Source organism: Falco naumanni, chromosome 9 (genome assembly GCF_017639655.2).
Source record: "Falco naumanni isolate bFalNau1 chromosome 9, bFalNau1.pat, whole genome shotgun sequence".
Taxonomy (NCBI): Eukaryota; Metazoa; Chordata; class Aves; order Falconiformes; family Falconidae; genus Falco; species Falco naumanni.
In genome coordinates this window covers 38,162,486-38,190,438 of record NC_054062.1, presented here as the reverse complement: position 1 = coordinate 38,190,438, position 27,953 = coordinate 38,162,486, and the positions used below count along the sequence as shown (strand labels likewise).

At 40.1% G+C, this 27,953-nt stretch overlaps 1 protein-coding gene across 4 annotated transcripts in view; it reads right to left on the bottom strand.

Annotated features, from left to right (window-relative positions):
- Positions 1-26,947, bottom strand: part of CCDC6 (coiled-coil domain containing 6) — a 54,041-nt gene extending 27,094 nt beyond the window's left edge. The window contains exons 1-3 of one of the 4 annotated variants that reach the window (XM_040605780.1): positions 15,300-16,688; positions 12,934-12,966; positions 6,189-6,338 (exon numbers count right to left, since the gene is read on the bottom strand). In XM_040605780.1, the coding sequence (XP_040461714.1) occupies positions 6,189-6,338; positions 12,934-12,966; positions 15,300-15,335 (219 nt within the window). In that variant the 5' untranslated portion in view covers positions 15,336-16,688. Of the gene's footprint in view, positions 1-6,188; positions 6,339-12,933; positions 12,967-15,299; positions 16,689-26,584 lie in introns of those variants that run through there. The other 3 variants (XR_005829586.1, XM_040605779.1, XM_040605781.1) reach the window with 3 other exon arrangements.
- Positions 26,948-27,953: the final 1,006 nt, after the last annotated feature.

Genomic DNA, 27,953 nt, shown 5'->3' with positions numbered 1-27,953 from the left:
GCTAGCGTTTGCAGACAGCCCAGTGAGTCAGGCAGATCATACAGATATATGAAGGCACCTCAAACCAACTTAATAACAAATACTGTTTCCTGCTCGTGTGCTTCATGCATATGTAACTACAGTATTATTTAAAACAAACTGAGCTGCAATAGGGTGATCTTGCTTGTCAAATCATTCCTTTTAAAGCTTGCTGGAATTTCCATCACACAGGAAACTATATGGTTTACTCATTAGATCTGTAGCTGCTGTTTAGGACTCACCAAACCCTACCTCAGGAGTGTGAAAATACTGCAGCCAAAGGACCAAGTGAAGACAGGAGAGATCTATTACAGAAGTATCTTCTGTTCTGATTTTAACATAAATACACCAGAAAGCAAACTGACTGAGCATAAAAAGAAACCCACACTTTCCCCTTGAGCACTAGAAGGGGGATTACAATATGAAAACCTCCTCAGACATTCTGATGAACCTACTTTATTGTGTTACTCCCCTCCACCCTTTCACCTTTGTTATTCAAAGTGGGAGAAAAATACTAATAACACACCCTAAAATATATATTAAAGGTGCCTGTCACTCATAATTGGGTAAAATAATTTTCCCCTTTAATTGGCTTTCATCACAAAACCAAAACAAACCAAAACAAACAGGTTAATGCTGAAACCCTAACACTCAAAACCAGAATTGTTAACAATGAGAAAATATCCACAGGTAAAACACTGGTGGATAGTGTTTATTTTACTTAGTAAAGAAAGAGAGTATTTTCAAACTGTTTTTAATTTTATGCAATTACAGTAACAACTATTTACAGATACACTTACAGATGCCAGCTAAAGTGAAGGAAAAAATGTGTTAGAATGTGTCACCTTGATGACAAAATCTTATAGACCCTGAATTGCATATGAAAACTTTAGGAGACACAGCGGGGGAATTTTCAACTACGTAAGATCAGAGATGGGGTTTGTGCAAGAGAGACAGCTAATACTTTAAAGCAAGAATGGGGCTATCACATATAAAGCTTAGCAGCAGAAAGAGTGCATGTGTTAGTTCACATAAGTCTTACACAGCTACAGTAATATCCTCTTTCTACAGAAATGTTTCCTGATAAAAGGTAGGACCGCATTTACCTTACTTCCTCACTGTACTGACTTACTCTGGGACAGCAGCAAGTGTTTTTACGAAATAATGGAGCTAATGGATGAAGTTCCCCCTTAAAAAACCCACAACCCTCATTTATCCCTCAGACTATGACCTTGTACATTGTACTGAACAGTCTATTTTTAGCGTTCCAGCCCTCAAAAGTTGTCCAACTCCTCCTTTGCTGCATCCTGAAAGTCCTATTTATTAACACATTTGTATCAGCAGTTTGCCTCCTCTTTATGTCCAGATGTTCATCAAATAAATGATAGATGAGCTCACTCTGTTTATTCTGCACAATGGCATTTGCATTCTTGAGCTGACACATCGTATTTTGGAGAGCAGGAAGGGTAATAGCTTATGTTTACAGATTTATAATTTTTGAAAGAATTATCAAGAATCAGACTTAGATGAGACAGTTCCTTATAGCCTCCCAATTACTTAATCTGCCTCACTAGACATTATGCTATTATCTTGGTATGTCATAACATTTTACTTTCAAGGACAGACACTTGGACCAATTTGCACTTCCAAACATGTAAGGGTATTGAAAAAAAATAAAAGTCTGTATTTGCTTTCGAAGAATAATCGACTTTGCAAGTTCAAACAATACTAAAAATTATTCTTTTGAGCAGCCTTGTTTCACCAAAATTTAAGTTTTACTACTTCAAATTTCAAAACACTAACTCAACGAGTCCATGTCCACAGCTGCAAGAACAGAGCCCACCTCAAAACACTTCTAATGATACTCTGCAAAATATTACTACCACTCTATAATGACATGAGATTGAGAACTCTATAAAAATATCGTTCCATACTTTCCAAAGACATAGGTAGACAAAAATTTAATGAAGTACATGGGAAAACACAGTGAATGTATATAAGTCTTATAAGAACTTTATCAGGAGTGTATATGATGAAAAGCTTTTATTTCCTCCAAAACATCTGTTGAATGTGCTCCTTCATCTCTGCAGCATTCAGCCCAGAAAATGAAAAATTATGCTAATCAAAAGGAATTTATCTAGTAAGTGTATACTTATTTGCCGGGCTTGTAGAGGCAGTAAAAATTAATGCCACACAGTTATAAACATGTATCATCAAGCAACGCTATGGCACCAGAAAGCCTGGCAACAGGAAGACTAATACACCTTTTATGTGCTACTGTGTATGTTTAGAACCAGTCTTGCATATAGTAAAACATTTCAAAATTTATTTCTTACAGTATTGAAAACTTGGTGTAACACTGTGTTTTATAATAATAATGTGCATCATGCTGAACTGGGAAATTCTTGTTAGGCTGTTAGTGAGGAGTGCTGCAGCTCGTGCTCTGGCAGACAGCTTTCACATTTAAAACATTTTAACATTCTGGGAGCTCATTCCAGATGCCACTCTGAATGCAATGCATAAGCCCCTACAACTGCAACAAACAAAGGTTTGACAAAGGAAAAAACCACACAGGCTTATGAAGAAAGTCCCTCTGCTAGATGGCTTTCAGTTGAATAATATAGCAGTAATTTTGAAACAGTCACAGACTAGTAAATACTCAAAAAATTAAGAGACTACAAATCATATGTGCCCCTCCCTCTGTTCCAAAAGGCAGTTTTAGACAAAACAGATACATGTGCATGAATTTTGAGTCTAGTTCCAGGTCAGACCAATGTGATTAAGAGTTTAACCCCAAATAGCAAAGAACAGTGGAGCAACTAATTACTGCCCACACTTCCACTGGAGACTACATATTTCTGGTTAAGTCATCATACAAAGTCTGCACCTACTTTAGCTAGAATAATCTCCACAGCAAAGATACCAAAAATGGAAGTGGGCATTTATCAATTCATTATTACCCTTATAACTGCCTCATAAGTCTTGCATCCTCCAATAATGACAGCATTACTATATTCTAGTAGGTAACAGTACTGGCACTCACAGATTTCAGGAAATTCAAGAAAGTAAATTGTACTTAACTTTGTGTCTGAAAAACATTACTCAGGAACTGAGCTCTACACCTGTGTAACAGGAAAAGTATTCCAAACTAGAAAAGATAGAGTAATAAATACTAAGTTGACCATGTGACGTGCTAATAATGCCCTCACTTCTAGAAAACAACTTTATTTGTAATATAAGGAGTTTCTCAGATTTTGTTTGGCAGTCTACAAGAGTATAATTTCCAGGATTCATAACTTCTAAACAACAGACAAGCTTACAGCAAACAAAATCAATGTCAGTATTATTTTCAGCTCTTTGCTACTTAGGAAAATTGCCTGCAACTCACCAATATTCTAATATCAACTTACTAAATCCATGACCACTATAGAGATAGAAAATTATTTTTGTGGAAACACTGTAATATTCAAATGCTTTCTAATCCTACAGGTAAACTCATGAGGGGAATGGACCATTTCCTTTGTGTAATTTACAAGCCACTGAACATGTTACTAGTGTTTAGAAGAATATATTAATACACTTTTTTGCATTTCACAGCAAGTTTATTGCATCAAATGAGATCTGCATTCAGCATACACACAAACAGAACAGTTTTAATATTAAACTGACTGCTTTAAAATGAACAAGTCCTCTCCACCTGTACTGCAAGTCTTGAGCCACTGTAAAGGTATGAAGTCACCCAGATGTATTGCCTACAAAAATCTGCTGACCAGGCAGATTCCTTTGCCATAGTTCAAAATATGCTTTGTACTAGAGTGTTGATATATCCCTTATCTCTCCTCTGTGCACTGTAGTTAACAGGTGAACCTGTAAGCATGATATTCCACACTACTCACCCTCCACAGCCACGCATAACTGCTACCAACATCAACAGGATGTTGACAGTTGTTCCCTTTTTCAAGTAAGCTGGGTTAATATTTATATAGAGGACAAACTCACAGTTTCCTTCCAAAAACTGCTACCTAATGATGCTGAGAGAAATTACATGGTTTTAGGACTAACAATTTGGAACACAGGTGCATTTAAGAATTGTTACTTTTTAAAATCTTCTTGTTGACAAGACCATATTTATCAAATGCTAAATGAGGCTTACAGGAAGGGCACATGAAATGTAAGGTTGTAGACCAAGGTACTGTTTAATAAAAGCAGACAGTGTCCAGAATTTTACCTCCATATTATTGTAGTTATGGCTGTGTAGATACTTCCTTTCAGCAGAAATTTGCAGCTTGTCTAGTGAAAGCTGGATAATATTTATGGGATGAAGTTGAATCCCAAATTGAGAATTTTCTCCAGATGCCATACAAAAGGCAAGAGTAACTTCACTAGTTTTACACTTGCATTCCGTTTCAGATACATGTGCTTTTCTGAATCCTTCTCTCACTAGTATGAAGTTACACCCTTTAAGGGTTTCCAATGGATAAACAGCATAATGCCCTTGCGTATTTCACACATTACAATTGAGAATAGTAGATTGTTACCTTTTTCCTTAATCTGGGGCAAGAGTCAAAGGATACTTTGAAAGTCCATAGCAGAAAAGAATAAAAATTAATTATAGTTTTAGGTTGACAAGAAGCTTATATTTCTCTTTGTAATGTGTGAACCTATTTTGCATAGTATTAGTAATTTAAGAACTGTGAAAGATACAGCTTTAAAGCAATCTGATTAAATTCCACGAAAAAGGCAAAGCATATTTTAAGCAATTACTAGGTACAGCAATTTAGTTGCTGCAGAACTTGTGCAGTACAAATTTGTGTGTAAGGTCCTTATACGAGTTTAAAAGCCTTCAGGCAAATCAGTGTAAATTCATGCTTTTACTTTTAAATTAAGTTTTACTTTGCTCTACATAATGTCTGGTACAGTCCCAGGTAACCTGGTTCTGTAACTGATTTCTGCATAACCCTTTCAATTAAACAACATGGCTTAACATACCATTTCTCTCTTCACTGAAGAGACTTTAGTGGAAAGCTTTTTCTATAGTGATATAGATATCTTCTTCAATTAGAAAAGAACACTCAATACCCCTGTTTTACTGCCATCTGCTTCTCTGTTTTGCGTGAAATGTATGACTTCGAAGCCAAACATACATCTTATTCAGAAACATTTTTGTCATTCTTCAGGAACAGCAAGGGGAGATAGTAATACCAGATCAAGGATATTTTGTCTTGATGCTTAACTGACTCTGTGGTAACAGGCATCAAATAGACAGAGTCATAGAAGTCCCAGTTTTCGGTAACAAAAGCATCAGATGGGATTAGCTCTAATATTCTTTCCAAACTGTATTTACTAATTGTAGGGATAAACATCCCGTAACTCTCACAGCTGCAGAACATAAGAAATCCTTACAACATACAAATTAGGTTCTTTAAAATTAATTTTTCATGACAAAGCTTCTAAGTATTGGCATGAAAAAAGCCACAGTGGACCACACCAAACATTCACCTACCTTAGCACCCTGTCTCCTACAGAGGCCAAAAGCAGGTATTTAGGAAGTCCATCAGAACAACGCAAGCATGTACAACACTTCCAACAAATATTACCCACTTTCCAAACATTAGCAGCTTGGGTAATGAAAAGACGTTTCTCTGCCATAACTTGTCCCAGTATCTTCAACATTTTACTTTTAGCACCCAACTGATGTGTCTGAATTCAAGAGAATCAACCGTTTTGTTGAAAGTATGGATAAACTTACAGATAAAGTCTCCTTCAAGCACTGCCGCACATTCTTGTATATAAAGTTTAATATTTCAGGACTCCTGTTAAATACCAAATACTCCAGATAAAAGTGTCTGTTTCACTGACTTTTTAAATTAATCAGTAACTCTCTTCTGTAAGAGAGTTAACATTTACTTTAAGCTACATCCATTTCTTTGCATCTCCATACAAACTTTCAGGTTCTCAACAATATGAGTTTACAAATCCAAACTTTAAAGCAACATATTAAAAAATGCCTACTCACTACACTTCTTGTACTTTGCTTTTATCAAGTGTCAGCTTTAGAACAGCTACAGCCTGACCATATCCCTCTGACTGCAGTCATGCTAACAAAAAAAGTTCAGCTACCAGTTGGTCCTGAGGCTCCTGCGAGAAACATCAGTAAAGGCACCAATTACCTGCATCAATTTTCTTGAAAGCTCATTAGTGAGAAATTCCTCTTCCTTTTCATAGTTTACTGCAAGTGTTTCTTTTTCCTTCTGCAGAGCTTGAATCTTCTTAAACAGAGTATTACTGATGAATTCCTCTTCCTGCTCTGCCCTTGCTTGCTGTGAAATAAAGATAGATTTAAGAAAACAGTGAGCAAGCTTCCACATTAAAAGTTGCAATTATTCCATTACCCTTTACATGCCACACACCTCTTTTTTTTTTCATCTTCCCAACTGTCCTGGAGAACAGTAGGCTAGATCTAAGTGCCGTTACCATCCCCGTTTGTAACATTATAGCACCTTGCTTCCTTTTCTGTTCCCCATCTTCCAACCTGGGTAACTACACTGGTGCTTTGAAGTGGCGTCTCTCCAACGAAATGCACAAACTCCTCAACATTTTAAACTCATAAAAGCATTACTGATTCACAGATACCTACTTTTACCTACTCTGTTCCTGAAAACAAACTCTTCTCTGAATGTTCTTCATTACAATCTGAAGCACAACTCTGAGACTGCTGCATTGAGCACCATGCCTTCTGGATCCTTTATAGTGCAGCCCTTCTTTCTCTGAGTTAAAATAATGCATTTATTCTTTCACCCAGTTATGCCTTGCCTCTGAGCTGCAATATCACAGCTCATCTCACAAGGATTTCTACAAAGCCACCAGCCCAGGAAAAAACACATATTACTTCTCAGAACTGTTACTTCACTACCGACATCATCAACTTTACAAAATGCCATGCAGTAGCTTTACCCTGAGGATTTCCAAATTACACAAGAGTGCTACTCTGGAAATCTTCCCCATGAAGAACCACTAAAGACTACCATTTCCATTTCAGCACTCCCCTAGTACCTAGGCACTGCTCCACAGAAAGCCAGCTTGTGAGCTTGCTCCCTCACATTCCCTACAGTTCAGATGTTTGTATAGTTTTTTAACATACATATTAGAAACTTGATAAATGCAACACAGAAATTATTTTTTGGAAGTGTGCTCTAAAAGGACATGAAGGGTATTTCCAATGAGCAAATGAAAGGTCACAGCTACAAATGGGTAGAGCCAACTCTTAATTCCACCATCCAAACAGAGCCCAGAACAACAGAATGACAGAAATAAAGAATTGCCAACCCACCACATTTAACAAATTAGACAATGTAGTTTTGAGGAATGTTTTCATCCTCTGCAATGAAATCCACATCACCTGAACTGCAGGTTTGTGATCTGCCCTGATTGTAATAAAATTATACCAGTTTATAGCTTACAATATATAAAGATTCAGTAAGTTTTATTTCAGTAAAATTCGACAGAGGAAAATAAGAACTGAAACAAACACATAATTAGAATTTTGCTGAAAGTTTAGTTCCATAATCTTCTGCCCAAAATGTGCCAAAATAACCATCTCTTTATCCATATTGTACATTGGAAAATGCTCAAAGATTTCATTATGTCAGTGATTGTTAACTGGAATTATATATTCCCTAGCAGTCCAAGAGTCAATTACTTCAACAGAGACACCTTCCATGCCTACAAAAGTTACTTAAAGAACATAAACTCTTTAATTCCTTCTCTTCACACCTTTATCTCTGCCTTCTTGTGTCTTCTCCCATCTCTATTGCTCTTTTCTTGGCTCTTTCTTACTATCTGTCTGCCACTAGCTCCCTTCTCCCTGTCACCGAGCTGGCACAAACTCAACCTGGGAAAAAAAAAAAAAAAAAAAAAAAAAGATAAAGAAAAGATCAGGCACAGCTTATTAGCTTAGGTCCTGCACAATACCTCTGCTCTAACATTGTGCAACTCTATAGCAGAGAACCGCTACCCCAGCACATTCAGCATCGGTCTTATGACTTGCCAGATCAAGGTACTGTAGAGTTGTCCGAGAACTCTGAAGAAATCCTGAATTGTCAGCTCACATCTCAGAGGATTAAAACTTGAGGAATCTAACTAATCTCAGTAACATCATCTATCACTTTCTAAATGTGGCTTTTACTTAGAGCTACTAGCAATCTTGCACCTTCAGAGACATTTTGGAACAGAGTAAACAAGTCAAATTGCAAGGGTTCATTGTCCTCAAATCGTTAAAATTCATGCATGCTATTCCAAAATCAACTCCTCCATTGCCTTCACTACACGGGATTTCTACTGGTGTGTGCTTTTCAATGGTTCAGACAATAAAAGACAGTAACAGAGACCAAGCTTACCTAAAATTAAATTAGAAAGCACTGGGTTGAACCAAAGAATCGGGGTATTTCTATTTTATTTTCTGTTCATTTCTAACTTGCACAGATTTGTTCTGCTCATACTTTGCACCAATCAAAAGCTCTAAAATCACATTATTACAGCACCAAGACTGCACAACACTTCACAGCCAGATCCTGGTGTTACATTAATGATGGGTGCTTAGGCCAACATGAACACAGGCTGCCAAGATCCCAGCCCACTCCTAGCCAAACAGCAATGCCCCTCCTTTGTGCTTGCACAGGTGCTCCTGTGGCCAGGCAGCAGGCCAGCACAGGCAGAAGGAGACACCCAAAACCTAATCCTTTCCCTTCCTCGCCCCATTTTTCTTTCCTGGATCCGCTTCCTAAACTGGCATACCACACAGGCAGAGTGCTGGCACGCGGAAACAATGAACAGCCACAACTTAGACCTGTTTAAACTGCGCTGCCACAACCCCCTTTGCCTACACCATGCAGGACACCAGCCTGCATTCAACTGGCTCAAAGGAAAAGCTGAGTATGATTACATCTGCCTCCATTACACAAAGAATGTATTTCTCAACTGAAAAACAACAGGAACCTGAAAAATCTAAGTATGAAGTGTAAGTTCCAGATATCCACAAATCATATTTAATACAATGAATGTCCACTTAAATTACCCAAGGGTCAGCAAATTCAACAAACTTTTTATTAAAAAAAAAAAAATCACACATTCCTGTATTTCTTCTAAATCCATGTAATATAATTCTGAAACTTTCTCTTCATCTTGTTGTCCATTACCTGCAGATAGTTCAATTATCTTAAGTAATAAAATCATTCATGTTTACCTTAATATGGCCTACAAATCTTGCAATCTGTTACTCATTCAGCCCATAATCAAACTGATGTTGTAAAACACTCATTTAAAAAATTCAGGTTTTAATCCTATTTCTTGTACAGACTCTGCCACTATAATATTTTTCGCACGTGTATACATTGTCTTTCCATATGGATAATCTGCCTTTTTATTACATAACTGCATTTGAAAAGAGGCTCTGATATGAGCAGCACAAAAAGAGGAACAGAGCATGGAAATCAGAGACAGTAGGTCTTCTATGAGGGTACAGAGTTTTGGGGTTTTTTTCCTCTATTATTCATGTAACATTCAACATCCAAAAACACTAACAGCAATTTACTCTGTTCTGTGCATTGTATTACAAAATAAATTGCTAAGGTGCTGAGTGATATAAAATGATAACACCTGATCAAGTCAGTCTCTGGAAACCTGAAACAAGCAGATTGTCCACCACAGATTTTCTGCATAACCACAGTCACATCCACCTGTCTACTACGTCTCAGAACTCCACGTATAGCTAACTCAGAGCATTTCGTGGATGCATCCACTACGGAAAAATCTGTTATTATTGTGGTCAAGATCATAAATGGCAAAGACTATCATGTTATTTTGCATGAAATCAAGAATGAAGAGGGGGAAAAAAGCACCTCATGCACATAAAACACACATTCTCTTCCTATTCTCTAGGAAGTAAAATCCTATTACTTCTACTGTGCTAGCACATGAAATCCTGATCACTAATAGAGCCAATGTGTGAGGCTGCAAAAACCTGTCCTTGTGAACTTACAATCCAATCAGCAAATATAAAAAGAATTAAGAAACATCTTTCTCCTAAACTTCATATAGTAACTGAGTATCACATTGAGTGAATCTCATTATTTTTCTACATGCTGTATATACTAGCATAAACTGTGAAATTTTAGTGTTAAAATCTTTTTCTGCTTTCAGTTCTTCCTGTAAATACACCTTTAGGAGATCAACTTCACACTGCTAGATTTCCCTCTGCCCTCTTGCTTCTAGTACCTGCAGCAGCTTCTGCTTACAGTGGGATCTCTCTTTGTCACTGGACCATTCCCCAACCACATTGCCCTAGCGGCACTACTTTATGAAGGAGCAAAATCCAGTATTTCCGATGAAGCATCAGCTTGACCACAGTGGAATAACAAAAAATAAACTATATAATATAAGAATAATAATAAAAAAAAAAATCACAGCTCCCCTTCTTCCCCCATGTAGCTCTTCTAAATGCTTCGTAAACCTTCCTGATACCGCACAGTAAGTAAGCAGGTTCAACAGTCACAATTAATACCTGCTCCTTAGTCAGTATCACTACAATATTAATCAGTGATTTGACACAAACAAGTTCATAGAATCATAGAATGGTTTGGGTTGGAAGGGACCTTAAAGATCATCTAGTCCAACTCTTGCACTTTATTTTCAGCTCTCACTTCAGACACGATTTCAGTAACAAGTGTTTCACAAACTGCTCCAGTCACCTACACTCGGTCCACCTGAGCACCAGATGCCAAGCATGCCCAGCTTGCATGCTGGCAAAGCACCACCTGTCTCCAGTACCATCCAGAGTAGACGTGACACTAGATTTCAGCGGATCTTGTTGGAGGCAGTCTACCAAGCACTGTTTTGATCTAATCCACTCTTGAAGGTCCCTCACCTCTAAGGCAATTCATCCACCTTTTTATGGGGCAATTTCTGTTGACAGGACCCTATGGACAATATAAGCCTGCAGATGGAGCTGAAGAGTAGTTTAAACGGGTTGCTGTACACAAGAAACTCAATCTTTGCTACTGAATATAGACTGAAAGGTTGGGTCAGCTTAGGGAAGAGATGATCTCAGTTGCTGCACATGTTACACTGAACTAAAGCTGTCACTTCAGAAAACAGTCTTTCCAAAAGTCCTACTAAAAAATACAATGAGGTAAAAAGGGCGTGAAGTACAGAAAGTTACAGTGGCATGATTTTAGAATATGTAGTTCTTGTATAAAATAAATCTAAGTTTCCCAGTTCTCCTGAAATACACACTCCTCCAGCAGTACTATCTCAAGTTACTGCTCTGGCTGTACTTTCTGGAACCAGTTTAAAATGGTACGGAAAACTACTGGTTTACAAATACGATTAAATATTCCAATGAGCTGATACTGTTCCCTTACAGGAGGAACTTTTACACTGCAGCTCTCCCAGGCTGGAGCTATTTTTTCCTATGAAACTTCCAGCTGCACCTTAAACAAGCACACTGCATGCAATGTGCTTTTCAGACAAGGAGAAATATGAACGACACCAAGAAAAGGCGGCAACAGTAACTCAGAGACTAACGGCTCACACTACTGCCAACTATCGCAACTGCCCAGCAGCACCCTTCTACCTCTAAAGGCTGAAGGACAAGGAACTTTGACCAAAGTCCTAGTATGACATGGGTGCAGCCTTCCCCCCAAGTAAAGGTACCTTTTTCAGCTGGGTCTGCAGAGAAAAAGAGAGTGAATGTTCTCGCGGTTAAAGTGGTGAGCTGGAATTCAAGTTCTGGGTTCAATTTGTAGTGTGATTTCCTGTTTAATCTATGGCAACCCCCAGGGTCGCTTCCTCAGTTCCGAAATAAAAGTACTTGTTTCATTTGTTTTTTTTTTTTTTTTTTTTTTCCTTTTCCTTTCTTTAAGATACATTTTCAGGAGTAACAGAGGTACACTAATAGCAGAAGTGTGTGGTTTTATTTTCGGGTATACTCAATACATATATATATGTATATATATAAAAAAAAATATATAAACTTTGTTTTTTTAAAAAACCCCACAAACTTACAAGCTCAGATGTTATTTCCAAAACACACTAAGTGTGAAAAAAAATAAACAATAATTAAGATCAGTGTTGAACCTCAGCCTGATTACTTCAGCTGCTCTAAATGTTACCTGTCATGCAACATTAAAGTCACATGCAGAACTACCTCAAAACCCAGCTCCCTATTACATTTCAGCTATTCAGTAGATAAGTTCTGCTGTAAGAGAGGAAAAATAGGTATGTGCTTTTCATTATAATAATAAAAGAACACTTGTATGATAGGTAATTATTTAAAGGGTATACAAGGTATAAAAGAGTTTCTTTTAATCTCCATTTACAGTTGGAAATTTTCTCTCCCCTTATTCATCCCCCGCCTCCTTTTTAAAAGGTCAGTCTAGCTTTGGCTGGACATGTCAAAATGCTTCTGTCACAACACTCCTACTGCTAACTCCAGTCACAGCAAGTTTTTCACTCGATGCCTACCCAGTGATCCAGCACATTGCCATATGAATCCGCAGTGGTCACAGACTGACTAGAGAAACGAGCCGAGTCAAATGACAGAAGACTTACATTTTACTTCCAAGTCAGTTTTAACCATGATCACATGTTTTCAGCTCAACATCCCTCATGCCTTATGAGAATTTCTCTCAAAAAATCAGTTACCTTCAAGACATAGGTGCATATGTCTTGTGCTCTGGAAAGCCACACAAGGAATAGCCCTTTAAAAGAGCCCTCATAATTGACCAGCTTCTTAAACACAAAAATTCAGCAGTATTCATACATGCTAAATAATCTCTAACCATCAGCAAAACCGGTTGATGGTATGCAATTCCATTCCACTTCAGGTTTGTAAACACTTAAAATAGCTTCTCTCTCTACATTGTGACGCTGACTTGCAAGAATCTTGCAGAACTGAAACATACAAGTGGTGAAAACGAAATAAGCAAGTTATGAAAACAGGGCTCATTTCACAAACAAATATTTATAAAATTAATGCATTTGGTTCACTACAAACAAGCTATAACAAGCAATATGAAATTCATAACACAATCAATTCCTGAATTTACTTAAATAATTTAAATGCCTTCCTTCAAAAGAGATGAAAAAAACATTAGCGTACTCTCGTCAAGGGTTTTTACTGTATCAAAATACTGGCATTAAACAGTTAATACAAATGCAGCATGTGAAAAAGCCACACTTTCTGTGACAAAAAAAATTTCAAGATAGAGTCTAGAAAAATGTGTCAAACCTCAAATGACTTTTACTTCACAGTTTAACTATGACCACATGCTGTTTTGCAAGTTTTAATGTAATTAAGGGCTATATGTTAATAATGCACCACAAAGGAAAGGTAGCAAGGTTGTACAGGCAAATATTAAACATTTCCTTTTTTAATCGCTTGATGTTACAACCTTAACAATCTGACTACTCATTCGATACATGCTTATAGCACTCATTTTTCTGTTGCTTAAACATCATCATGTAGAACAAGCTCCCAGACAGTTATCAGGGCTGGAGTCTCTGCTTCCAGTACACAAGAGCTGTAACCTGAGCCAACAGAAGTTACAAGCTAAGGCAGGAATGACCTAGCAGGAAAATTAAATCTAGCCCACAGACCTTTCCAAATGGCTCTATTTCATGAGGCTGTTTCTCCGTCTCATCACTGCACATGCACACAAAGTATACATTTCCTGCACTTCTTGCATTTTCAGTAGCAGATTTCCAATGCATGTGTAAAATAAGTACGGTGCGTACAAGCAACAAGTCCAGCTCTCCCAAGTCCTCAAGTTCACTGCATACTAGCAAAATATTTCTTCAAGATAAATGTTCATCAGAAAGATCGCAATGACTGCACACACAAACACAGCCCGGAAGGCACTAAGAACGGGGCCGTATTACACAGCTCCATTCTGAGCCCAGCAGAGGCAAGTGACCATTCCCAGCACAAAGGTTAGGCAACACCACTCCAGCAGAAGGTACTGTGCTTTGCTAGGGCCTTCCACATTTTTCTTAGCACATACCCAACTCAAGATTTACATTGACAAAACCAGCCAACACAAATTAAAACTACACTGTCAAACAGTCAACCAAGGTTTGAAATAGATTTCTGTATTAATCCTTTACTGATAACTACTTGAAAGAAGTTTTTACTTATCTTTTTGCCACTGTTTTACTGGCATTTTTTTTGTACTGTAAATAGTTTGCTAGTTAATCAATAAGTGTAAAACAAATAGAATACAGAAGCACATGGAACAGGCTTTGCTTTTGTTAAGCCTCAATATAAAACCTGCTGAAAAATATCATAAAGATGCACATAAATACATAACTAGATTTGTAGTTTTATGTTTAGCTTGCCTGAATTTTTGAACATGCAGGTTTCTGGACGTGAAAGTTAGAAAAAAAATCAAATTACTTATAGCTACTGATGTAGTATATACTATTCTGTTGGTTCTGGTGTTGTTTGTTTGTTTTTAACTTTTTTTCCATACCCTGCATGATCATTTGAATTACCATCCTTTTAAAATGCTGCGGTTTTGTTTGACTTGCATCTAAAACACTCAAGTTTAACATAACCTGGCTGTGCCATGCTACTTAGCAACCAGTAATCAACAACAGCATAAATATCAGCAACACCACCACTCAATACTAGAGACTGCAAGAAATGTAGTACTGCTGCAAATCAAACCAAATTACTCTGCAATATCAGATTTCTAATGCACAAATGCTTAATAGCGTATTTTAAATACTTTTTCTGTTTTCTGCACACTTATGAATTGCCATTCATCTTCCGACACACCCACACACCACCTAGTCCACTTTGCTGGACTGATCAATTAGCAAACTCAATACTGCAAACCCCCAAAGTTTCAGAGCAGGAAAAGCAAAAGGTTCAGCAGAAGAATAGACTATTAGATGACTAATTTACAACACAGCTTCTGTTCAGAGGCACGTATGTTGGTGCTAACAGGCACTGAGCTGTGTTTTAAAATAACAAACTTCTGCAACCACAGCAAACTATTGTTAAAAGTAGCTTTGCTGCCACAACCATTTCTCTATTCAAAGACAAAAGAGCACAAACAAAAGCAGGGAGCAGAGTTGTAATAGTCAGCCCCCCAAATAATCTTCATTAAAATCCTACTTCACTTTATGCAGCTCTCTTCTTTGCAAGTACACAAATGTGAAACACTTGTTTTTCTTCATGAGAGTGTATAGTAAGAGTCAAAGGATAATTCTGTTATACCCACCTTTTCCAGGCAGAAGGTGTCAGACCACTGCTGCATGGCACCTCCCACGTATCAGCAACTCTCTTGGTTTCCAGGCAGAAAACTGCAGGTTTCCTCACTTCCAGACTGGGTCCTGAGCTCAAACAGCCTGTATACTCAACATCCTTCTTTTCTAGATCCAAGTGGCCTTCAGCACTTGTAGATCCTTCCTTCAGGTGTGTACAACCTGTGGCATATCTACATCTATCAACCTGCCTTCCTTCAAATTTATTAAAACCAGGGAGGACAACTACCATATCAAAATCCACTTCTGGGATTTCCAAACTATACCATGACATGCTCACCATGTAATTTCTTGATCCACTTTCTTTAATCCCTCTTTTTTTTGTTGGGTTTTTGTTTAGCTTAAATACAACTTAGACAATCATTAGGGATGGCAATGTTTTTCCCCACACTAGCAAGATATCCCTAGTCACTCAAAATAACTAACCTTTCAAGAGCACCTCTTTTAAAATCTCCCCCTAATTTCCGCTTACACACATTGGCTTTCTATAGAAACACTTTTTCAGCAATCCACAAGTGCTGGAGACAAAGCTTGTTACCGATTATAATACTACCTTGTTCCAAACCAACACGTTCCCGAAGTAAACAACACATTGTCCATCCCCCTTCAAGACACATTAGCTCTAACTCCATCGCAGCAAAAAAATGTTTCTACTTACCCCTCCCAGGGGTCAGTGAGTGGAGTAATATTTAGTTTTTTCCTTCTCTACAGTTTGGACATCTTACAGTACATACCACTGTATTCTGAAGAGAAATCTCTCTTCCGGCTTTCAAGACAAGCAGCAAGTCTATCGATTTAGTGTATGAAAATATGATGAGGACTATGAAAAAACATGTTCTTTGCCCTGTACCCTCTGTCTCTGATCTCTGCAGAGTTTTGCAGGATGGGAGGTTGTGGAACAGAATCATCCTTGAATATTCACTCCATACAGAACTGCAGAAGTAGGTCTAAGATTTTTTTAAGAAATGTCTATCCACCTTTCCACCCATGGAGCAAGAACTTCCAGTTACATGTCTCAATTTTCAAACAAAAGGGAGTTTTTTTGCAGATCTACATCTCAGGTTAAATTTACTCTTGAAAAAGGACTCGGGAGGTGTCCCTCCTCTTAATCCAACCAAGATTTCAAGGTCTGTGAGGACAGGGCTTTTGCCTAACGAATCAATTCCTGGCAACACTAGCCAGGACAATATTTCTACTCTTCATTTTTAACAGCTATGAAAACCACATACTGTTTAAAGCTCTTGTAAAAACAACAATTAAACCCCCTACATTTTGCAAAATTCAGAGTAACTGCTTTTGCTGTTTATTTGAAAGTGAAGGGAAACAAAGTGGAAATCCCATCACTACCAAAAAAAACCCCAAAAGCCTTCCAACAGCCTCTGTTGAAAGTAGAAATCAAACTGTAAGGCACAGAAAGAAGTATAAATTCATACCACAGCCCACTGAACATTGTTGGGTTTTATACTGACTTGTTAAGAAACATCTACATTTCTATTTAGGACCAAAGTGTATCATTGTGGGAATTATTTATATATGTGGTAGAAATTTTAAATATGATTTGCATATACAACAATAAAGGAACTAAAAAGACCTTAACTTTACAGTAATAAGCAAAACCATCAAACTTTTAGGCAGTTTAAAGAATTAAAGCATCTGAGGAAGCTTTACAGGCAGCTGAAACACCGCTAGGCCGGTTCAATCTACAGCAGAGCTGAAGAGATACTCATCTAACTCACTAAGCCTACCACAAACTGAAAAACAGATTGCATGAAATATTAACGCACAGAAGATGAAATTTCAAAGAAAGTAGAATTCAGAGTTAATAAGGGAAGAAAAGGCATGAAGGGATGGAGGACTCTCAGGAGCTGAAAAGACTGTCCTCATAGACAACAAATAGCCTACAATCTCTGTATTTTAATGGAAAATTGAAAAAATTACAAACTCAAGTCTCAGGATTAAAAATTGCTTCAATGTTTCTATAAATACTTTTCTTTAGCTTTCATGAAGGAGTCCTTGGACATGACAGAGAGATGTGAAACCTGCACATCTATGATTTGTGCTTTGGGGCTTCCTACTTAGATACTTGCATTTTTACTGTGGAATAGTTCACCTCAAATGTCTTGCCTTTGGTTTTGCTGCATTCTCTTATCCAATACTTTGAAATGGAACAGTAACAGTTAAGTAACAATTAAAACGAAGACACCTCTTCAATCAGACAGAAGGACTTGACTGAAGTAGTAGAACTTGAGATGCTCCCTTCTGGACATCTCCAGGCTGCTGCACTGGAAGCAAGACATCATAGGAATGTTTTCTGTTACAGATTCATGGGAACTTGCTTTATATTGTATTTTTGCCTCTTTTCCAGAGCATGCTTGTGTCTCTTTTCCATTCATTCTGTTTAGGTCCCAAATCTTGCACATAATTCAAATTTGCACATTCTGTCCCTAGTATTATCATCCTATAGTTGTTTGAGATTTGTTTTCTTTAAGAGAAAGAAAGGATTCATCTCTTCTGCTGCTGCTAAATTCTGCAACTTCCTCCTACCCCCAGCCCAAAAAAGAGCAGCAAAGCAACTGTTTCACTGCTTTTACCAGGCTTTGCCGAAATACATCAGATGTCTACTGCTGATGACTTGCAGTCCTTTTGAGGAGAGAGTACAGTCTTGTTTCCTCATTCCAACCACATTTCAAGATCTCTTTGTGGGAAACCACCCTCATGCAGCACCCCTAAGTCCAATTGCCTGACCAGCTTTGTCTGCAGCCACCATGGAGTCACCATTCCAAGCATTTTCTGCTTTTCCAGTCCTCACCTGAAGTCCCACCCAAGCACACCTTATGAGGTGCAGCATGAAAACAAAACATTTTGTTGAAGTCTCTAGCAGATGCCTCAGCTTGCTCACCACAGCTGTGTGACACACACCAGTATTATTTCCTCATTTACTACAAGCAGCTTCAGCACTAACAGTCCATAGATGAAAATACCAACACATGTATACCAACACTTAAAACTAAAGACTTTGAACATAACAATTTTAATAATATTAACTGAAGTCAGTATCAGCAGTAGGAGGAAACAATCAATGAGGACAAGTAAACAGAATTAAATAGTCCAAGAAAACTACAGACCATACACCTACTCTGGGAAAAAAAGTATTAAAAAAAATAAAATCACTTTCCTTCATTTTTTGAAACCAGCATTAAAATTCAAACTCCATTACAGTCAAAATCACAACTAAAATGAAGTACAGAACTTCCAGGATTTAGAAATTATTCTAGTCTTGTCTATATTAGCTTTCCAAGACTGGGATTAGCAACAGTGCTAGAACCTCTAAAAATCCTAACGTTTTAGTCTACCATCTAAACCAGCAGATGTGAAAGATGCAAAACTCTTGGTACTGGTAATACTAATTTGGGCAAGTGACCCATACCGTACTAGCGGGGAAAAATATAATCATTAAGTATTTCTAGCAGATATACAGCAGTAGCATACTTTAAACATTTCTTTTCTTCAGTTAAAACAAGTATGTTGCTAGGTGTACAATGCAGAAAAAGCTAACACATCTCTCTCCTTCAGAATGCTTTTAAATCACTGGAGATAGACTAAGAAAGAACAGCCGTTAGTGTCAGTAAATGTTCAAACCCAACATTAAACAGTGTTTGTAAAGTAACAGCTGACTACAAACCAGTTCCGACATACAACTCAATACAACTTCAATGAGAAAGTTCACTTAAGAGAAAAGCAAAATTAGTTTCTATCAGAATAGCAAGCCCACAGAAACACCAAGAACTTTGCATTATTAAAAATTCCCCAAAGCATTCTAAAATCTCAGTTCTTATTTCACATCTATCCCCAAAGTAATTCAGAGCAATATACCAGTATTCCTACTGACTGAAGACATTCCACCATTATTAAACACTCAGGAACATCAATAAGGTAACAGATTAAAAAAAAAAAAAAAAGTAGAGCTGTTGTGTAATATTTAAAGGCAAGTAAGACACAGATGGTTATCACAGTTTGGTATCAACCCAATAGCAATACTGGAAACAAATTAATTTACTGTATAAAGGACAGAAACATAAAAACGGTCATTCAGCATGGTTTCATAGAGAACAAGTTGTGGCAGATAAGCAGATTCATCTTTCAGCCAAGGACTATTTGTAATAAAGACAACCGCAAAGGTGTAGGATGTGTATATGGTACCCATATGACTTTTTGATTTAGAAATACATGCCATACATTATTTAAAAATGGTTATAAAATAATCAAAGTATACAGCAGGATTTCCAAAGTGGCTTACTGACCTCAAAAATACTTGTCAGTGGAAATTTCATTAGAAATTTCACACAAATATGTAGTAAACATAATGTTGTTCTAAATATTCATGCACATTATTCTTCAGTAAGTCATTTCTGATGAACTCTGGGAGACTGAGATAAGCAAGCCTGTAAGAAACAATAAGAGAGAACAGACACCTTCACATTTTGTTCCATTTGGAACAAATTCATTTTACCAAAGCTGAGCTTCTGGGAAGAAAAAAAAAAAAAAAAAAGAATCCCACAAACCAAGGGATTCTCTCGGAGAACAGACACACAGAAACGGAACAAACACCACCTCTGTATTAGCTTCATGTGTGATGCCGTAAAACAGACCGCTACTCAAGGTCCAACAGAGAGACAGCTCACCTTCACTTTTGCACATCCCATTGGCAAAATTGATACGGGGTGAGGGAAAGAAATTCAAGGGGTTGGTACCCCTTTGTGAAGAAAAAAACAGAGGCATAAAAGAAGAGAGCCTCAAAAAATCCCAGAAAATGGGAAAATACCCTTCCCGACACTAAGAATTCACAATTATTAGCACCAAATCAAGTGCCACTGGACAGCCCAGCAGTGCAAATCAGACCTGGAAGAGGCACAGGCGTGCTACTGCATTTCTGCCAAATCAGCCAGAGCACACAATGGTAAGCTCACAGAAGACAACTGATGATACCAGAAGAAAAATAAAGTCTGTCAGCTCTAAATTAAGCTATCAGAAACATTTGTGCAAATTTGAAGCAGGAAAGGGTGTTTAGACTAGATCAGCACATCGTGTACCCGCACCATATTAATCCAGCACATTTGATTTCCAGCATCACAGAGCCCAAGAGCATAGTTTAGTTTGTCGAAGTAAACTAGAAGCTGCCTGTTACAGTCTCTACCTTCCTAAGGAGAAAGCCGAGGAGCCATAAAATTCATTAACATAGCCAAAAGGCACAGCAGGAACCAACAGCTCAGCCTCGACAAAGCTGATGGGGAGAACCAGAGGTAGGACACCAGAGCCTTCCCAAGCACAATGGTTCTTCACCTCTGCATGTCTTCAAATTAAAACTGGATACCCTTCCCAAAGACACATTTCAAGGTAAGTTACAAGATTCAATGCAGGAACAACTCAGAAAAACACGAAAATGTGACACAAATCAAAGCAGACTATTTAGTAACCCTCTGGAACCTCAAACTCCCTGAAAGTATAAGCATTCCTGTTTATTAGATATATGAAGTTCAGAAACGTTACTTTTTCTGTGGTTTTTGCCTGTTTTTTAACCAGCACTGAAGGCATCCTACAACACAGACAAACGGTAATGTGCAGTTACCATTGCACTGACAATGCTTTTCCCTGGGCACTCGATATGCTGTGGCTGTGCATAACTACCAAATGGATGTAGATGATAATACACCTTTCTCCTATTAGTTCACCAGTCGCAGAGCAAGTAGCATTGCTTTTGCCACGTTAACCTTAGGGCCAAAACAGTTAACAGTGAAGTGCATTACTAAGCTTCCTTTTTCCTTTACAGACATTTTGTAGAAGCTCAATAGAAACTTCTTGAGAATCTGAGGCAAATGTAAACCTGAAATAGAGGACACTCATTTCCTATGTGCCTGCTCTTCCTGAAAAATTTTGGATGGAGTTTCAGTGTACATGAGCTTGCCAATCTTAGTAACAATGTTATCTTTAATCCGAAAAGCAGGTAAGCAAAGCATTTCTAAAGTTATTTTTGAGTTAGTCCTGCTACAAATCAGTTACAAACAATGCAACTGGATACAGAAGTCCCAAGCAGGTTTCTTGCATCTACAGAAGACATCATGGAATGGCAAGTCAGCCTCTTCCACGCAAACAAGACCTACTTTAAAATAAAAGAGTAAATAACAGACTTACACATACCTCTTAAAACATTAATATCTTTGCTTTCTTAGTTTGCTTTTTACCTCTAGCCACTACTATTTCTTTCATTCATCTCTGTGCCCTTAAGTGAGCACCTTTTAAAGGTTCATATTTCAATTCAGTTAGCCTGTCCCGCCCTTTCTTATACTATTAATAGACGTATACTGTATTGAAACAGGTGTTCTGCTTTGAAATTCTGTTGCAAACTCCAGGAAAGAAAAAAGCTGTTTAAAAGCATTTTTGCAGGAGATTTTCAACAATATAGCACAGCCATTCACTCCAAACTATCTATCCAAGCTGACATTTTCCATTAAGACCTGCAACAGCAGATCTCGTGCATACACACAAATGCCACCACACAATTCCTTGAGAAAAAAAATGTTAAAACCATATTTATTTCCAGAGCCTATATCTGGTTGTTTATTGAGAAAACTGTAACAAGTCTATGATAACACGCAAGATTTTTCCGATCTGCAAGTCCCAGAAAGCCTGTTTGTTTTCAGATGACTGTTACTGAAAGCAACAAATTTCTTCAGGATTTGTAAATAGGGGCAAGGAAACAGGAGCTGAGTAAGGCTTTTTCTTCCATTGTTTCTCCCAGCTGGTGGGAGGCTGTTTACTGCTCTGCAGAAATACAGAGGACACCAAGAAGCCAGGAGATGCAACAGCCCCCTGCTAACACACAAGGAATAAAAAAAGTCAAGCTGAGAGCCAAGGTGCAGAGGCACAAGTTTAGCTAGAGACAAGGGTAGCAGAGGTCTCAGTAAAATACTGCCACTCGCAACCCACAGCAGCCTACAGCAGCACCATGTCCCAACACCCCTTGCCAGCAAGTGCTGCAGCAGTCACTACCGGACAGCAATAACTCACAGCAAGCTCACAAAAGCCAGTGTCCAAGTGTTGCTTATGCCATAAGCGTTTTAGATCAGACTGCCTCATCTGAATTGATGATCCTGTTGGAGGCTCCACACAGCACCATGAATCGGGCTTTCTAAGATAACTCCCTTCACTACAAAGCACACTGTGGGGCAGGGGATGGGATGACACACCAAAACTGAGAAACTGTTCTTGTATTGTAAGATCTATATAACAAAGCATTACAACTGCTACATAAAGCCTTCTGGAGCACGAATATTTTTAAATTAAGGCTTCTCAAATACACTATCTCCACATCAGTTAAAAAAAACCCCCACAAATAACCAAATAAGGCTTACTATACTTAAATTTTCTAACACTACAGAAGATGCCTGAGTATAGTAGGCCAATTTACACAAGTTTAATTACTGAATGTAACATCCAAGAGTAAGCATGCATGTACCTGTAGCAACCAGGGACTAAAACTCCTTTTGTTATTAAAAGCACTGTTTGCATGAGGCCTGTCAGTTCAGAACAGTAACAAAGAAAACCAAAATGCTTCAGTATCAGTTAAAGGTTACATTACATGGCTTTCACTGAAATAGGATGACTTTGTCACATCAAACACTGAAAAGCAGAAAAAAAGTTAGAACCCCAAGTTCTACTGACTTCAAAAGAAACTTCCTGACCAAGACATACCTCACCCAGCTGAATTATTTCAGCTTTTGTCACACACAATAATTTCATCTTTTGAAAAGCAGTCACCCCACACACACCCCACACACACCCCCCCACCCCCCAGTTTTGAAGGTACTCTTATTTAAACGGAGAAATCGTGCTGTCCCAGGCTTAGCCCATTAAATACAACAACTCCTTGTTAGACATCTTTCACAAAAAAATTAAGGAAGTTCACACAGGAAATACACTTCTGGTAATGCAGCACTATAACCAAAACTCACTACTTCACATCTCAAATACACAGCATCTCAGATCTTCAGGTGTGTGATTTTTCCACCTAGGCACCATCCGTTTCATTTCCTAAAAAAGACCTTGCGGAAACCTACCTTGAGATCATAAAATTAAAGACTGCTAAATACATATAAATGAACTCTCTGCAAACGGATTAAGTGATCATGATTATTTCTTCTTCATACTTGATCTGAAACTTTTCATCTTGTCATGTAATCTCTTGCACTGCTAGATAACACTTTATTTTATAAATTTACCTAGCCTCCTCCCCACCGTGCTCCCTCCTTCACAATTTGTTACTAATAATAGCAGGTGAGATAAACTTATCATGTATATTTACTTAATTTCACAGCCTTGCACATAAGCAACCGCATAATTTCATGTTCATTTCAGGCTACTGGAAGGAGTAGAGTTCACACATCTTTTTGGATGTACACTTAGTCCAAGCTAGTTTTACCAATTTTGGTATTTAAGCAGCATCTGTTTTTACATTTTTTTGGAGGACAGTTTATATGGAGTCAGTGAGCATACAAGCCTGCCAAGACAACACCTTTTCTCAGTCAGTTTTCTGACTGCAATTACTTAACATAGGTCTCCTACACTTAATTAATGCTTATTTTCAACCCTACGACACAAGGGTTAACTACAAAATAGAACCAACAGGATCCTAAGCAGCAACCTATTTAATTCCCAAACCATACACATCCACGTTTACACCAGTAATACTACACACAAGCACAGAAACAAAGAAGAGGATGTCATATTAACACACCAGCATGAACACAAGAGGAAGGAGGAAGAAAACCACTTTCTACCTGGTAAACCTTAAAGCCAAACTATTTAAAACCATTAAAGACAATGGCAGGAGCCAGAGAAAGTGAGGAGTCTCTGTGGCACTGGACAGAGAAAGGCTTGCAGATGAAGAGCCACGTAGTTCAAGGAGTCACCTTCACCTATAGCACACAAGTTCAGTCATTTCACCTGCTATTTTGGCTACCTGTTGGTTTCATTTGCGCTTCACAGCTCATCCTCAACACTTGATAAAAATCAAAGCTGATTCGTGACATTACAATGGCTACAACAGGAAACTGATATGCAGTCCCCGTCTGCCAGCAAAGCAACACGGCGAAGAGCTTGAGCTGGCTGGTGGAGGAGTAAACTGATGAAGGCTCAAAATCACAATGGAGAAAATCAGGAAACTTTCTATTTAACTGCATTTACATGCAAATGGCACACATTTCAACGTTCCAATAAAGTTCATCTCTAGTCACTTGTATACTACAGCCACATTGCAAAGCTATTTTGACTGCAAATATGTTTACATTATGGACTATGTAAACCACAGCACAAAGTCTCAGTGGCCTGAAAAAAAAAAGTAATGTTTTGCATTCATTATTTTGCCACTTGCTGAATTAGAAGTGGTTTACTCAGTCGTGCACACAGTTTAGCATACCAAAGACAGAGTGCCTGCTAAAGATGCCGGTTTTCCAGACAGCCTGCAGGTTGCTCTAAAAGTCTAACACCTTTTCTCTCTTTATCCAAGATGTCAAAAACATACTGACTGAGGTTTAGATTTAAGAAAAATACTTCCTTTTTAAAAATTAAAATCTGATGAAAATGTAAGATAATCAGTCCCTAGAGACAGCACCTAAAGAACTTCAACGCATGCAAACATTTTTTCAAGTTGTTTACAAACAATTCACCTACCAGGAGTTCAGAAAGATGCTGTGCCTTTCTAACAGGCAAAGAGAAAATGTCTGACTGACAAGATGTCTTAGCCCCTTTCAACATCAGAAGGCACTCCACTGCTACCTAATTAAGACACATTCTCTTCTCGTAAAATATTAACAAAGCACACGTTTCCCCAACTAGCACTGTATTTGTCATCCTTGAATAAATTACTTCTGTATTGTATTTCATGCACGCTTCCGGCCCACATCCTGCTAGACACTGAATGCTTACAACTGGGAACAGATGAGAGGTTTGCCTAGACGAGCTCTATTTCTTCGCTACAACATGAAACGTAACAACGATGAAAATACTGATTATCAATAAAATAGCCATTACACTTGCAATAAAGTAACCCCTGTGAAAAATCAGATGAGAAGAGAACCAGCACGTGCAGGTGGGATTGGTCACTTTCCAGGCTTCTCTGTCTGTGCTGGCACGGGTGTAAAGGACAGCATACACAAGTATCAGGGTTACCTTCAATTGGTCTTTAACATGTTACCTATTTTGTTTGCATGCAGGCCACGATCATTACAACATCTAAACGCTCACTCTAACTACTGAATTAGCAACCCCCCCCTCAACCTAAACTCCTAACCCTCAACCCATGGAGAAGAAAACAACGTTACATTCGTTGTACTTTCATATGTACTTTACTGAGAATTGATGCCTAAGTGCATCATATAAAATGATGTTTAATTCCAAGTTAACCTTGCAGTGCTTATAAACCGATAGCTGAGTTCTTCCCAGGACAGAGCGGGGTGTGTTACTTGCGCTATTTTTAAGGGGTTTCTTTTAAATGAGTTTTCAAATAACTTCTTGAAACTCTACCACAGCTAACAGAACGTTACAAACACATCAAACACCTCTTCGTGTCTAAGACACTGTCCTGCACCTCGCCATTTCTGCACAGTGGCTGATCCGACAATCCGTAATCTCCGCAGATCGCTCACACTCGAAGAAAATCTCTACTTAGAGAAACTTCAGGGAACACCCAGCATGGCCCTTGCCCTGCGCGGCCCGTACAGCCGCTCACCCCGAGGCCCCGCCGGGCCGCCTCCCGCGCCCCCCTGCTCGGCCGGGCCGCCCCCCGCGGGGAGCCGGGAGGGCAGGCGGGGCTGGGGCGGGAGGACCACCTCGGGCCGCTCCCCTCCCGCAAGGACCCCGGTCCTCGCCGAGAGCCCGGGGACAGCGCGAAGGGCGCGGGGTGACCCGGCCAGCCCCCCGCCTCCCCGGGACAGGCCGCGGTGACAGCCGGGCCCCCGCCTGAGGTAAAGTCGCCTCGACCACCGCCGCCCCGGGGTGGGGTGGGGGGTGGGGCGGGGGGCGCCCGGTGGCGGCGGGGCGGGAAGGCCGCGGCCGGGGCAGGGCTGAGGGGAGGGCGGCGGCAGCCGGGTCCGCCCTGCGCGGACACCCCCGCGGCGGGGCACCCCCACGCCCGCCCGCCGGCCCTCCCGCCCGCCGCCGGGCCCGGCGCGGCGCCGCCCGCACTCACGATGGTGACGCTGGCCTTGCGCAGGTCGCGGTTCTCCTCCTGCAGCGCCTTGCACTTGAGCTTGTAGGTCTCCAGCTCGATCTTCAGCACCTTGTTCTCCTGCTGCAGCGAGGCCAGGCGGTTCGTCAGCTCTTCCAGCCGAAACGGGGAGATCACGATACCGCCCGCCTTGCCCCCCGAGCCGCCGCCCGCCACCCCCGAGCCGGGCCCCGCCGCCGGGCCGCCCGCCGTCAGCGGCCCCGCCGGGCCGCCGCCCCCGCCGCTGCCGCCGGCGCCGTCCGTGTCGCTCTCGCTGGCGCTGTCCGCCATCGCCGCTGCTCCCGCCCGCCGCCGCGCCGCCAGGCGAGCAGGGGGCGGTGCCCGCCGCGCGCCGGCGCCGCGGCCTCCCCGCGCGCCAAGAGGGGCCGCCCGCCCGCGCCTCCCGCCCACAGCGCCGCCTGCCGGCCCCGCCGCCCGCCCCGCCGCCTTGCGCGGCAGCCGCGTGAAAAATCGCTTTAGTCGGCCGTAACGCCGGCTCCGGCGGCCCCGACGGCATGGCTCCTGCATGGGAGGCTTCGTTTAAATGTTACGCTACCCGTGGCAAACAGCTTGCGCGCAAACCGCGGATTTTTTACCTCAGTATGTAGGAAATCCTGCTCGCCGCTCAAACCTGTGACCCGCGTAGGCGATCCCTGGGCTCCCCCAGCAGCGCTGTGACTGATCCCCCAGGCGTTCATTTACACACGATTCCAGCAGCTGAACACCTTTTATTTTTCTTTTTTAAGGAATATATCTATAAACCCACACACGAGCCCGGCAGCACTGGCCAGCGAGGTGAGCGCGGGGTGGCAGAGGCCATGGCGCTGACCTATGGCTGACGCTGTGCCAGCCGCTCGTTGCCTTGCGGAGCAGCTGGTAGCCGCTGGGCCTGGGCACTGTGAGCAGGGCTCGGGTCCCCCCAGCCCGCCGGGGCACAGGGGCACCGCAGTGGCCCCCCGGCTCCCCTCCCCTCGGCGGCACAGAGACAAAATGGCGTGGTAATTCAGGCCTCTGTACACCTGCAAAACCACTTTAAATTAAGATACATTAATGCCCATCTCTCATTCCAGATAATGTATTTTCTGATTAGCATGTGCATTGGTTTCTTTTTTTTATTATTTCTTTGTGGAGCGGCTGAATAAAGGCATGAGTTGTAGGGAGATATAAAGGAGAGCACGCACTGTTCACTATACAGCATAATGGGGTCCGTATTGCTCCTGGATAAATTAGTCACCGTGACTGTATAATTGGTTTCTCAACTGTTTATGAAGGGATCTTTTAACAACAGTAATTTTTCTGTTAATGGCAAGTAAGGATTTCATTATCTCTAACTAAGCCACCTTTTCGTTTT